This window comes from Talpa occidentalis, unplaced genomic scaffold (genome assembly GCF_014898055.3).
Source record: "Talpa occidentalis isolate TD23 unplaced genomic scaffold, MPIMG_talOcc4v2.1 talOcc4.15, whole genome shotgun sequence".
Lineage (NCBI taxonomy): Eukaryota > Metazoa > Chordata > Mammalia > Eulipotyphla > Talpidae > Talpa > Talpa occidentalis.
The window spans coordinates 70,463,464-70,478,369 of NW_023601543.1; the positions used below are offsets into that span (position 1 = coordinate 70,463,464).

Consider the following 14,906-nt stretch of genomic DNA (forward strand, 5'->3'; position numbering starts at 1 on the left):
GATCATTTTGAAATGCATATGTCCATGCCACTCACTGCTTAAGTCCTTTCAAAAATTCCTAATTAGGCTCCTTAGTAGGGCACATAGGGTCACAGATAGACTAAGCTTCACATTCTGGCTTTAAAGTCTAATATAGTTTAAGATGATGGCAGTGTTCTCCTTCATCTCTGACTTATTCTATCCTCATGCTCTGTTCTGGAACCACTGGCCTACTTGAGGTAATTATACATGCCACACTCATGTCATATGTCTTTGCACCTGCATTTTCTTCTTCCTTTCTTCTTCTAGTCTGATCTTCTCTGGCTAACTTAATTTCATGCTTTCAAATTCTTCATGAACACTATCTTCTCCAGGAAGGCTTTTTCCAATTTCTCTTCCCATATTGTGCAAATCTATAGCACATCCCACACAATACTCATAGTATTGATATTATTTATGGTTTGATTCTTTCATGTAAGTTACTAAGAGGAGGGAGCTGTTTTGATTAAATATATTATTTCTAGTATCTAGTAGAACTATTGGCAAACAATAGTTCAACAAAAGGAGCATTTATTATTTTAATAATTAGTAATATCCATATCAGTTGCCTCCTGTCAAGTCCAAATGGAGAGACTAGGCAAAATAATAATATTCATGATCTTTGAAAATTTAGTTGTGAGAGGAAAATATAGGAATACAAGAACAGTGCACACACATACATGCATGCAAGCCTATGTACCTGCATGTGTACACACATACACACACAGATTTCAAATGAAATACTAGAGGATCAGCCTTACATATAAGCAAAGTAAACAACCTACCTATTCTGTATAATTTCAAAGGTTCAAGAAGATTATTTCACAATACAGAAATTACACTTAATAGAACTTGATTATTATGATTCAAATACCTTGCTTCTCTCTCTACTAAATGGTAAATAATTGTGGAAGATGAATCATTTTTCTAAGTATCAGACTCAGGAATCCTTTGAATGGTGAACTACATTAGGATATTATTTATAAATGTATCATACAATATAGTTCTGGAGCACTCCTGTAACATAATGACACATCTGAAGTCTAAAGGAGTGATACTGCTTATTTTTCTCCCAGTAGCAGAATAGGGCTTAAATTCAGTAGGCAACATTACTAAAACTGAGATAGAATTTAAAAAAAGGTATGCCCATAGATTGAAGCAATTATTATCACTATTATTTTTACACTGATCTATTAGCCTTTATGTGGCACTTGATACTTTAATTAACGTTTTTTTTTTTTAGAGTTTCTATTTCTTTTTTTTTTTTTTTTTAACGATTTATTTATTTATTTATACAAGCACTGGGTACAATCAGAAGCACCGGAGGAGGGAGGGGAGGGGAGGGTGAAAGAATTCACCAGAGCCAGAGTGGGGAGCAGAACAGGCAGAAGGACCGAAGTACACTGCTGAGGGGAGCAGAGGGTGGCAGGAGAGGTCTGCGTGCCATGTGGGACCCTCACCAGTGGCCGGGGATCGAATCGGCGAGAGCCTGTGGGCAGCTTCGCAGCCCAGCGCTCATCTGCTGCACCACCAGGGGAGCGGTTTAATGAACTTTTCTTCTCTTTTAGGATTGCAAAATCTGCATCAATAACCATCTTTGATGGTCTCAGAGTATCTGTTTGTTTATGCCAGCCTCACAGGGTATCTTGTAGCCTTAGCACTTGATTATATGTGAATTTTATTATTTTCACTATTTCTAGTGTGTTCGTTTTCTCCCTTCTAATGATCCAGAAACTTCATGAAGGCAAAAACTATGCGCTTTGTTTTCTTTTAATCACCTGTATCAAGATTACTGATTAGACATTAAAATTGATAACTGGCCTGGATAATCTCAAGATACCTATTCTAGGTCTCTAATTTATAGAAACTTGTTCGTACAATTCCTGCCTCCATTATACCTTAAAATATTTCCACCATTTCTACCCATACAATGGATAATTAATGGACATTTTTCAAAAGTATTGAGCTTTACTTCTTTTACTGTGAATATATCGTGTTTTTCATTGTCAGACATTTTGACAGAACTAACTGGTGATTTTGAATTGGATGGATTCAACACCACCTAAATTCTTCCAAATGGCCCTTCAGGTTTCCCCTCAGGTTTCCCTTCATATCCATTCTTTTGGGTATGTTTAAGTCTTCCTGAGCCCTGCTAGTGTTTTACAATATAAATCTTACAACTTAAGCTCTAGATTTCAGGTTTGGCAGTCAAGTTATATAAATAAATCATTCTAAATGAAAGGGCATTAACATATCTTGAAAGATCCATCCTTTCCAGAATAATTTTACAAACACCGTGGTTTCCTGATTAACAGAAAAATCCACATAGCCTTCTTTATCATTTTATGACTATCAGTTTATAAATAAAAAAGATAGGAATTGACCTGGGAATTTCATAACCAAGTTCTGAGCACCCAGGATTAATTTTGAGAAGACTGCCACCAGCCAAATAAGCATTTCTTTTCATCTCATTTCACAGGCCTTCAAGAGGGAATTGAAAACGAAAGAACCTGTAATCATGAGTACTCTTGAGACTGTACGAATATTTCTGACAGAGCAGCCTCTGGAAGGACTAGAGAAACTCTACCAGGAGCCCAGAGGTAATTGAATGTGGAACTGTAATAACATATTGATAGAAGGATCAGTGGTGACAGAGCAACCCATCCATTCTTGCCACCAGGGTCTAGATACCTCACATATTTTTTAGGTTAAATAGAATTGATTCAAATTGAACATAGATGTTGAAAAAGAATACAGAATCATAAACTCCCATGCATAAATCTGTTTGCACATTCATAAATAAACATTGAGAGAGATTAGTGATCTGTTATTGAAACATTTAGAAAATAATAAGCAAAAGAGATTATCTGCGAGCAAGAATTCTGTTGTTACAAAGACTACAAGCTAATTTTCAACTGAAGAGCCTGACTGAAGTAAATTAGAGCTTGTGGTGTGTATCGTCACATTTTTCTACTCAATTGCTTACATGAATCTTGGATCATCTGATTGATGTAAGGTAGAACAGACTCACTTAGAAAGATGGACTTTAGATATGCTCAGCTATATCAAAATTTATGCCCAAGTGTAAAAGAGCCATTAATCAGTAGGTTGGCCTCTTGTTAAACTGTGCTCTCTTTTTTTTCTTCTAGTATGACCTTTTCAAGAATGTTTTCTTTTTTAAACAAAAATGAATGTGACCTAAAACCTTGTCATATTACCAATTTAGAGCTTCCTCCTGAGGAGAGAGCCCAGAATGTCACACGGCTCCTACGAAAGCAGGCTGAGGAGGTCAACACAGAGTGGGAAAAATTGAACCTGCACTCTGCTGACTGGCAGAGAAAAATAGATGAGGCCCTCGAACGACTCCAGGAGCTTCAGGAAGCAACGGATGAGCTGGACCTCAAACTACGTCAAGCTGAGGTGATCAAGGGATCCTGGCAGCCTGTGGGTGATCTCCTCATTGACTCGCTCCAAGATCACCTGGAAAAAGTCAAGGTACTGTCTTTTGCTTTGTTTCATAGCCCTTTGAAGACTTGAAATAGGTTCTAATTTGAACTGGAGTGTATTATTTTCTGCTCACAAAGTTCAAACTAAGGTCCTTAAACAATAGAAACCAGTATATCTTTCACAAATTCAAAGTCTTCTTGCATGCAGTATTTTCTCCCAAAGAAGATAGTGATCAAATCATCTGTCTATCTTTAAAAATATGAACTGAAATATTAAAATGTTTCAGAGTCGTACTGCTATAAACTTCCCTCTTAATATTGCCGTTGCTGCATTCCATAGGTTCTAATAAGCCCATGTTTTTATTTTCTGGGTAAATTTTTATTTCACCTTTGATCTCCTTATTGACCGGCAACCTTGGAGGAATCTAATTTAGCTTCTTCATTCCTCCACTCAGTAATTGCTTATGAGCCACAATACAATGTGCTATACATGTAGATATGAATTCAGCATACTTGGTCTTTGCCTTCATGAAGTCTAATGTCAAAAGTTGAATTTGACTGAATGTTGAAGTTGATTGAATGAATTCTTCATTCAATTAGTAGGTAAGGATTTAATAAAAATAATCCTGGAAAATATAGTCTTATAGGTAAGTATTTAAAAGAAGTTTAAAAAATTGATCTATAACTTTTAAAATCTCTTCCACCCCAACATTCTCTGACCCCTATGCCTAACCTTTAAAGCAATGGTTCATATTGTTGTCCACTCGAAAATTAAAATGATGTTTGGAAATGTAATACCTTGTATTTGTCCAGCATTAAAAATAGTATACTTATCCAAATATATAGGGAGCAATTGTCTTAAAGATTTTATTTGTTCTTACATAGAGGAACTAGAATGTAGGCCCTAGGTGTGGTGAGGAGGTGGTGAGAGTATTCCCCAGAGACAGAGTGGGGAGCAGAACAAGCAGATTTACTAAAATACACTGCTGAGGGGAGCAGCGGGCGAGACAGGAGAAGTCTGCTGTACGATATGGGTCAGCTCCCTGGCCAGGATCGAGCTCAGGCAGAGTGGTGGTAGCACTGAGACTTAATCCTTAGGCCACCAGGGAGGCCCAGGAAATAATATTTTTTTAAGATTTTATTTATTTGTTTGTTTGTTTGTTTATATATACAAGCAGTGGGTACAGTCAGAAGCGCGGGAGGGCAAGAGAATTCACCAGAGCCAGAGCAGGGAGAAGAACAGGCAGAAGGACCCAAGTACACTGCTGAGGGGAGCAGTGGGCAGCAGGAGAGGTCTGTGTGCCATGTTGGACCCTCGCCGGCGGCCAGGGATCGAACCGGTGCTGCAGAGGCTGCAGGCAGCTTAGCAGCGCAGAGCTCAACCGCTGTGCCACCAGGGGAGGCCCAGGAAATAACATTTTTTAAATCTTCCCCCAAATGACAAATTTTAGGAGACTGTCCCAAAAGAATAAGTAAATTAATAAAAAGGCAATTAAGGGGCTGGATATATAGGCTTTAGAGCAGACACAAGGGATTCATTCTTTAGCTGTGTCTGTTACACGGGAGCATTTGTAGGATACTGAGTGTGGATGGAAAATATATGCATCATGATTTAATAGTACAAAACAACTAAAAGTAAAATGGCTCAAATATCAGCTAGCCCCCATTCAACCCTGCTTACCATTTTCCTTTCAGTTTCCCTCTCTTATTTCTTGATCCTGAGAGCAACTTTATTTCCCATATCCTAATTGGTAAGATTCTCATTCTGCTCCCAGTAATAACAAAACTTATTTACACTAATTATTCTTTTCAAAAAGAGCATATATATATATATACACACACCCCAACTCTTCTGTATTTCTTAGACCTAAATACACTTAAGTTTTAGCACTTATGAGAATAGTTATGTACTGATCATAACAGATGTGATGATTTTGGTTTCTAAACCAGTATCATGTAAACATTTTATACAAATTTTAAAGTTATGGATTCCATGATTTCCCTTCTGTAGCTCTGCTTTATTTTGCAGTGGAAATAATTTTTTTTTTTCTGTTGCATCTCAACAGCACCAGGTTTAAAACTCTGAAGTTTTGGTAATGGTAGTTGGCAAGGAGTGAATTTTATTAACTAAAACCTATTTTGGAAAGTACAATCACTGTTACCATTTTTCTACTCAGTAATTTTAACCTTTGGAGATTTCACAACTGTAGGGAACTCCAAACTGATAGCTAAACATGGAGCCGAAAGAACATTTTATATACCTATCTCAGTTCATTTTCATCACCCCTAGTGACTATATCATAATATCCACCTTCATTCTGATCTTATTTGTTAAAGAAACTGTTATTCAAGTAACTGTGGAATATGTGTTCCTGTGGGATTTAGCATTATGTCATTTCAATAGCAAATGTGATTTTTGGATTTGAAAAATGTGTAAAACAACAGCTAAGGCCTGGAACCCTCTGGAAATGGCATTATTGGTGGCTAAACCAAGAGAAAGAAGCAGCATGTTAATATTCACTGAATAAGAAAATTTCACCCCTCCAAATACAGTTTCCATAGGAGTAACCACTACAGTGATATTTAAATTTTAAATCCTCTTTACTTATAAAATCCATGATTTATGCTTCTTATCAAATATTTTAAGGACAGAATCATGATTTCTTACTTTACTGGAAATGGCCCAGTGCTAATGTGATTACACTAAATTCTACTTTCCCTGTAGTAATGGGAATAAGCACTAGGTTCCTGAATTACTAGTCACTCTACATAACTCTATAAGTGCAATATATGCAGGTTTTAATAATGTAGGATATTTTTTAATATAATGTCTACACATACATATGTATACATATGCATATTTGTTCTTAAGAATAATTCCTCTGGGGGGGGTGGAAAGAGAACAACTCCTATGAGAAAAAGTTTGTGCATTGTTTTTCTAAGTTTTCTTTTCATTCTCATCTACAATAGTTTCTTTATAGAGAGAGTGGTACAGCATTTTTGAGCCAGGAACATTTCACTGCCATTAGTTTGCCTGTTGACTTGAAGCAATTTTTCGTACATCATAGTTAAACTCTCCCAGGCTGCCATTTTGAAATATGCAAATTTGTTATACCTATGTTGTTATGCATTTTACTTTTTTTTTTTTAATGATTTATTTATTTATTTATACAAGCACTGGGTACAGTCAGAAGCCTGGGAGGGTGAGAGAATTCACCAGAGTCAGAGTGGGTAGCAGAACAGGCAGAAGGACCGAAGTACACTGCTGAGGGGAGCAGCGGGCGGCAGGAGAGGTCTGCACACCATGTGGGACCCTCGCGCGGCGGCCGGGGATCGAACCAGCTCTGTAGAGGCTGCAGGCAGCTTCGCAACCCAGCGCTCAACCGCTGCACCACCAGGGGAGGCCCTGCATTTTACTATTTTTTTAAATCAGGCTTTCCGTTTCTACTTTTTACTGTGAAACATCAAAAATGGGCTCTGTTAGTTTTTCCTTAAAATTCTTACAATGAAATATTTTCATTAGTCCTTTTTTGGAATTATGCTTGAGAATATTTTAATGTGTGTAATAGACCAAGGACTAAAACGAAGTTATCATACTCTCTTGATTTATTTATGTTCAACATTGACAACTAAATTTTTTTTAAAGATTTATTTATTCATGCATATAAGAACCCACCAGATGTGCGGGAGGGTAAGAGGATTCACCAGAGACAGAGCAGGGAACAGAACAGGCAGACTGACTGAAATACACTGCTGAAGGGAGCAGCAAGCGAGACAGGAGAGGTCTGCCGCACCATGTAGGTATCTCCCGGGCTGGCCGGGATCGAACCTGCGCTACAGAGGCTGTGGACAGCTTCACAGCGCTGCATTCAACTGCCTGCACCACCAGGGAGGCCCCTCATCTAAACTTTTTAAGGAGAAAACACAAACATCTCTATTCAGGCCTACCATCTTGTGTCCCTGTGGCTTGGTTTACTGAGAAATTTGTCCAAAAAATTTTATCTCAAAATTTGACACTGAGAAAACCAAGCATGTTTGGTTTCCTTCTGACAGATAATGTTAAATGTGATATAATGTATTCGAATTTCATCTTCACTTTAGCAAACAGGAAGCTTCCAACTGTATTCACACAATTCTATCTTCCCTTACTTTTTTCTTCCGAACCTCAGTTCTAATGGTTTTTATTATTATTTTATTAATTTTGATATATTTTACGTTTACATGAGTCAACCTCAAATCTTTTCTTACAAAGGAGTTTAATGAAGAAAGTTTTTAATCTTGTCTTATACAGATAGAGGAAACTTGGTTAGACAGCACTATCATAAACAGGGCAGTGCTAAGAATGATTCAAAATATGGAAGCTCTCCCAACTTTGAATAAAGAATGTTATCTCCATAATGAATGTGGAGTACTATCCTCAGTAGGAAGAGGCAACTTCACTAATTGCTCTGTGGAGGTTTTTGTTGTTTTTACACAAATTCTGTCAGTACTATATAAGTCTTTGATGGAGAAGAAAATGCAAACAGAAAAAGATGTAATCCTTTGTAAATCTGGGTTAAATACAGGACTAATGTCTGTCATATGGAATAACCAGGGTTTTATCTAGTTTCCCAAATTTGCAATTGTGATGCTTAAAAGCATATGATTTGACCTTTCTGGAAATACATCTATAGGAAGGCATATTACAGTGAAGTCTCACTTACATACTTTAGTACTTCACTATTAGAATTTTTAAATAGTTGCCATTGTTGGTTTTATTAGCACTTATAAACGAATTGGTCATCTTAAAAATCCTGACCAAATGATTTGTTCAGTGTAAAATTAATTGTTAGTGTTGCTAGGAGGGCTTTTTACTTAGTTCCCATGTATCCTCTCTCATTTCCTCTTTGTTTATAAAGCTGAAAGCAAATTACTTAGGATAGCTATGTCAAATAACATTCCTCACCCAAGGCATCTGATTTTAGATAGTGTTGTGTGCGTTTTAAAAGCCCCTACCTCAATTTAGGCAAACAGAACCTTCGTTTACCATGCTATTCCCATCCTGCCTTTGAAACTTCTGAAAAGGCAGTGCAGAGTAATTGTTTCAGACATCTGCTTAGCATACTTTGAAGTGCATATAAGTTCTTTTTCAGTTTCATTTGAACCCCAGCTGTCTTCACCAAAGTCTATAATCAATCTGAATTAAGTTGTCCTACTTCTCCTAATAAGTCTCTTATTAAGTTCTGCATCAGCCTCTTAGGGAGACTTAAAAGCTAATTCATGTAGAATTGCCATTTTCTACTAATTCATTTGTCAGCTCTCCAAATTTCAACGAAAACAATTGCAAAGACTATTAATTTGGCTCTTCATAAACAACTTATGTAAGTGTAGTATACATTGGAACCAAGCAAACGATTTAAAACAGTGGGTGGGAGGAAATGAGTTGATGACATTTAACACGCTTTCTTTTTTGACTGTTTTGAGATGCCTTCCACATTCAAAGCATAAAGCCATTTATTTAATAGGAGAAACATCCTTCTGCTTTTACTTTCATAAATAAGATAATTACCGAGTGAACTTTGCTTAAAGATAGGGAAAAGCTTTAGAACAGTTGGAAAAGGAACATGTTCTTTTTATTATTGAACTTCTTTTAATTTGGACTTCTTTGTAGTCCTTTGATGAACTGTGATAAAAGGAGCGAAAATTGGTTACCATTGTTATTACGCAAAGTCAGAGTTGTAAAATTCTTCTGGTGATGGCATAGTTCAGAGAACATGGGTAATCAAAATGATCAGCTAATGAGTTCACCTGACATTATTCTACTAAAGAAGTATTGAATTAGGTAATAAAAATTTCTCCAAAGAATATCATCCTTCCTACTATTTGAGAACAACCATATCAAAAATGGATCCTTTAATATGCCAATCCTGTTTACTGAGGATTTACTCCAAAAGCATTCTTTGTGACTGCTAATAATTATAAATGCTACTCCTTAAGAGTTTGAGGTAAGAAAAGGCTTTTCAAAACAGAAACTTAAGTGGTAGAGTGCCAGCAATAACAGATCTAAAATTTCATTCATTTATGATATGGTTAAAACTGATACCCAGAGAAGTCTGATCTCATTATAGAATGTTAACGTTTCATTTATTTCATGAAAATAAATTGTATTGGGAATTATATTAATAAGATCTTAATTTTCCTGGGAATATTATTTTTAACACCAGACTGAGGGAACAAGTATTATCAGTTTGCATATATGTGTGCATTAGTGAAGAAACAATTCTGAATCATGGGAGTTATTTTACTGAAATCCCATGTTTCTTTAGGAAATGGAAACATTCAAGCAATATATATTTTTATTCTCCTTTGACCTCTCCCAAAGTTGTAGCCAGTTTAAAGCTCAGAATTATGTTACTCTCCCACCATAAGCACAACAAGGAATAATTTAAAAACATATAACCCAAGGAGTGAGCTCCTACTGTGTCCTGCTTGGCAATTACAATTTTCAAAATTACACAGTTAACATTAGCACCAATATTATGCCTTACACAACATTACATTAACTGAGTTAAGCAATGGCACTGAATAATTGCTCTTGGTAAACCAGTTTTCTGGGTATTCTGGAAACAGATGTGTCTAATGTAACCCTCTCATTTAATGGGACCAAAGAAGTGTAAACTTTTCATAAGATTTTTTTTTACTAAAATATCATTATTTGTTATAGTTTACAATTATTGTAGCTTTTTCTATTGACAACATTTGCCAAAAGGCAGTGCTCCTCACACTTTTCTGATATGGTTCTCTTAACAGCCAAGGCAATGAAGTCTGATATCTTCCCCTTCTACCTGCATGAAACGTCTTTGATGTTTCTTGTTTCGCGTTTAAAATTACATGTCAATTTTATGATCTTCTCCATCTTATATTTGTTGTATTTTAGTATGAAAGTGTTCTCCAAAACCTTAAATTGGATGCTCTAGTACATTCACTCATGGTTGTGAAAGCATCATTTGAGAAGCACCTTCTGAAAAACTGCCCAATTTGTGCAGGCTTCATGTTTTTCTCTCAACTTCCTTTATGTAAACATACACAAAGAGAAGAGTAGATCCTTCCTTTCAAAGTTACCTTTTGCCATTTCATCTGATCATTGTAACCCAAAAGGTCTATGACTTGTAGTTCTTTGTAATTTTTAACATATATCTTTGAGACTTTTGTACAGCATTCAGTGAACTAGTGACTTAACCGTTGTTATGGGACAGTATCCCTGGATGTAGGACCCCAAAACAGGAGTCTGGGTGCACATGATTTAGAGACAGGCTGCTTTCAGAAAAAGCTTGTATGGGAGTAGGGAAGCATAATAAGGGAGAAGAAAATGTCAAGCAAGTATTATATTTGTCAGGCAAAATCTAACTTATCACCTGATCCATAAGGAAAGATCTCTGAAGTATAAATCACACAGCACAGTTGCCGTTTTATATTCCCACCAATAATTGGCTGTGGCCAGCAAGGTGTTAGTAAGCATTTACCAACTTGCTCTGAGGTGGATCAAACACTGATTTGCAGCATTTTCCGATTTCCATGGTGTAAATATTCCTACCATAGCTGATTCAAGGTACTATCTCACTGAATGCAGAAATAGGAAGAGGTACTCACAGTTGACTCATGGCCTCGGTTTTATCACACCAGTGACTGTGGCCCTACCACTGTGGACATGAGTTAACCTCTACGCTGCGGTACGTGTTACCTCCTACACTAGGAGCTCCCATTCAACCGAGTTCACCTCTTTTGAAGAAGAGAAGCAACTGAGATATTAGTAGCAAACAATCATAGCAGCTGGGGATGGATACCCCTGCCAGAAAATTGTATCCTATAACTGGTGAGGAAATATGGTCATCTATTCAGTCTCCATATCTCTATGAGTCTTCTTCAATGCTGTTTTCTTCTTGCATGTGGATAATTCTTTAGAAATAATGAAAATTTTGTTTCTTTATAGAAAATCCACCCATCTCCCACCCTATCCCCAAGGTACTTATTGGAATTGGTAATGGAAGAGTTCATGGAAAGGTCTAAGGAAGTGATGATTATTAGTAAGAAAATGGACTTATAAGTGACTTTGACTTTATAGTATGTAATCTGTAAATGTCTGATTTCATCATATTTGTGACTTGGGGGGTTCAAATTATCCAGACATAGTCACTGAGAATGTCAAGAATTTTCTGGGACAGTGGTTCTTTACTGTGTATCAGAATCACCTAGAGGCCTTGTGAAAACCCAGGTAAGCCCCTTCCCCAAACTTTCTCATTCACAACGTCTGCAGCAGGATGAGAATTGGAATTTCTAACCCATTCCCTGAAAAACTTTGAGAATCATTATTCAATTCATAGCAAGACTAGGGTATGTTTATATAAATAGATATATATTATTTGTTATTAGTAAATGTTTGATTACAAGTAATATGTCATTTCATATAGCTTTTATATTTATCAAGATCCAGAAGATTTAATTTAAAAATAAGTGCAGACAAATTGCCTCCTGTAAGGGTGATTGATCGTTTAGGTAGGAGCATAGTTTCATTCTGAAACGTTGAAGTGAATAATGGCCTCTTTCTGAATGTCTCATGTGGAAGACTTTTACAATTAACTATCCCAATTTTCCTGTTGGCATTTTAACACTGCTCATACAATTTTGGGGTTACTTCAGATGGCATGGAACTTCACTTGCCTTCCCACTATTAATACTTTAAAATTAAAACATTTATCTACATCATTTTTCACTTTATTTAAATGTTACTACATTTAATAATGACAGTTAAAATTTAAAGCTCTCCTCATAATTTTCTGCCAAATATACTGATTACAAGCAGTACTTTACAGACTGTCTGAAATCTAGGACATTCAGAATAGTTGAGATTATTTGATTTTTTTTTAATTAAAACCTGCTTGCTAGATATGAATAGCTTATCCAGAAGTTTCTATATTTTATAACTTATCTTGTCAGCCTATAGATGGTCTGCCTATAGATGGTCTGTGTTCAGCAGAGAAGGATATATGTTTGTGTGTAGAAATGGCTGTGGATGTTTGGTATATCTGGAAGAAAGTAGGAAATAGCCATAGTTGTAACTGCAGTAATTGGTGAGGGGGATTGTTCTCACCAAGTGTGGTGCAAAAATCACTCTGTTAAATGCCTGTGAAAATGGTTGTGGTAATGGATGAGTGGCAGGTTTAATGAGACTTATGGGATAGATAAAATAGAAACAAATGTCTTTAAAATATGCTTTACCAGAGGGGGGAGGGGAGAGCTCAGTGGAACACCATGGAGAACAATGGGCATCTTGGTGGTGGGTATGATGAGGTAACAATACCTGCAGGGGGAGACCCTATACCTCTAAATCATGTACAACATTGTAAACCAATGTTACCTCAAGTAAAAAAAAATTTAAATATGTTTCAAAGTCAAACAAAAAGCATTCAAAACAAAGTTTCCCCCTTATTCTGGAATCCTTTGGGGTGGAGTGCAAAATAAAGGAAATTTTACATTGAAAATAATTTGATGAATGTTCAATGTAAAATTGAAATAGTTATGTACAAACCTACTCAAAGCAAGTATACATTAAATAATTGAGTTAACTGAATTAAGCAGAGTAAGGACACATTGATTTTCAATGGTTTTTAAAAATGGTCCACATATCATAATTATGTTTTTTATTTGTAAATTTCAGTATTCATTAAGTTTCCATAGTGTGTTAGCCCTGAAATGTCAAACTTTCTTAAGAAGAAATAGGCTAGAGAATCTAACACAAAGGTACATTTCAACTTCCTTTTATAAAGTTGATTTCTGTGGTGAATTTTATTTTCTTCATATAACTAAGAGCCTGCTAGTCCTGTTTCAAAACACACTTGTTTTTAGAATTCTTAGTCTCTGGAATTCTGCATTATTATAGATTCGGTAGGCTCATTTAGAACTTCTCTCTATCAAATATTCAAGTCCTGTCATCAAGATCTTAACATGGCATAAGCACATTAGGAAAAAGAGTAAAGCCAGTTTGGCAATATGTGCCAAAGTACGGTAATTAAATAGAAACTAAAGTGGTTAAGGGAAGTAAGCAATATATTGGTTTGGTTATTTTTAGAACCAGTGACAAACCATGATCCAGTATCTTTTTTATTCACTTCTTCTGCTTTAAAATGTTTTAATCCTGTTCAGAGTCTATAGGCTGCTATGAATCAAAATTCTTTTAGGTATCATTAAATAATACACACATGTGATTGCCCATGGTTTTAGCTCTTGTCTGTCCCAAGTACAAATAGGCCACATACACCATTCACCTACTACTTCTCAGTTGGCTATTGACCTCGACATATTTTTACCAGGGACAGGGCTAAAGCCAGAGAATGGCTCATTGTTTGCTACCTACACATACCCAATACAAGAATCGCCACGGGGTCCTCCAATATAATGGTGACTTTTGGGTATCCAATAAAGCATAAGGTTAAAAGAAATATAATCTAAACAAATGAGCATAAGTTCTATTGATCCTTTGGCTTATGCAGTGAGTAAAATTTTACCTTTGGAACCGCTGTGACATTTCGTTATAAAGGTTGAGGGAAGATGTTTTCAAGGTTGCCTCGGTGTTAAAATTCCCTGAGGTTTAGAGTTGAGTGTCCTGACGCAAGAGGAATCTTCCCGAAATCTAAGCCACGTTGTCTTTCAAAAACTTGAATTTTTAGTTGAAAAGATTTTTTAAAGATTTTAAACCCTTTATTTTAACTGAAATAATGCTCTCCTTTTGAAAATCAGTAGAACATCATCACACGGATTTTTTGAGGATATTAAGTCATATGCCTTTATTGAAAAAGGAAATAAATCTATTATTATTAAAGTAGCATGTGTTCATTATTTGAATGCTAATCATGTTTCGTAAAGGATAGATGTGGCCAATGCCTTTGAATTTTTTTTGAAATAATATTTGAGTAGGTTGATTAGACAGCTTGACACTTAGACACATTTGCATAAGTAGTGATTTATTCATCACCCCCATGTGCTTAAGTGGACATTATCAAGATAGAGGTTGTCAAAATAGGACATAATAATATATGAATATGGATCATATGTTAAGATGTGATCAGAAAAGCAGAGGAATATCTTGAAAGTAAAAGTTGGTGAAAAACAATGAAAAACTGAGTAAACTCTTTACCCTGCTTAAGAAGGTAGATCTTTCATGCACACACATATGTAAATCGAGGTAAAAATAAAAAAAAATAATAATCTATCTGGAGGAGCAATATTACTTGGAAGTAAATACATAAGACTTTCTTTGCAGCCCAGAAATACGATGAAATGAAGATGAAGCATTGTATAAAAATTACCCGTCTAAATTTTAAACATGCTGTTGCACAGATTTTAATGAAGAAAATCCATTTTACATTCATTTAATTTTAAGTAGTTGCATATCTTGTTCTTTTGTTA

General features: G+C 35.8%; 1 protein-coding gene across 1 annotated transcript in view; it reads left to right on the top strand.

Annotated features, from left to right (window-relative positions):
- DMD (dystrophin) overlaps window positions 1-14,906 on the top strand; it is a 1,988,221-nt gene that overhangs the window by 1,660,020 nt on the left and 313,295 nt on the right. Inside the window, 2 exon segments of the mRNA XM_054695791.1 lie at window positions 2,498-2,618; window positions 3,245-3,513. Of these exon segments, the coding sequence (XP_054551766.1) occupies window positions 2,498-2,618; window positions 3,245-3,513 (390 nt within the window).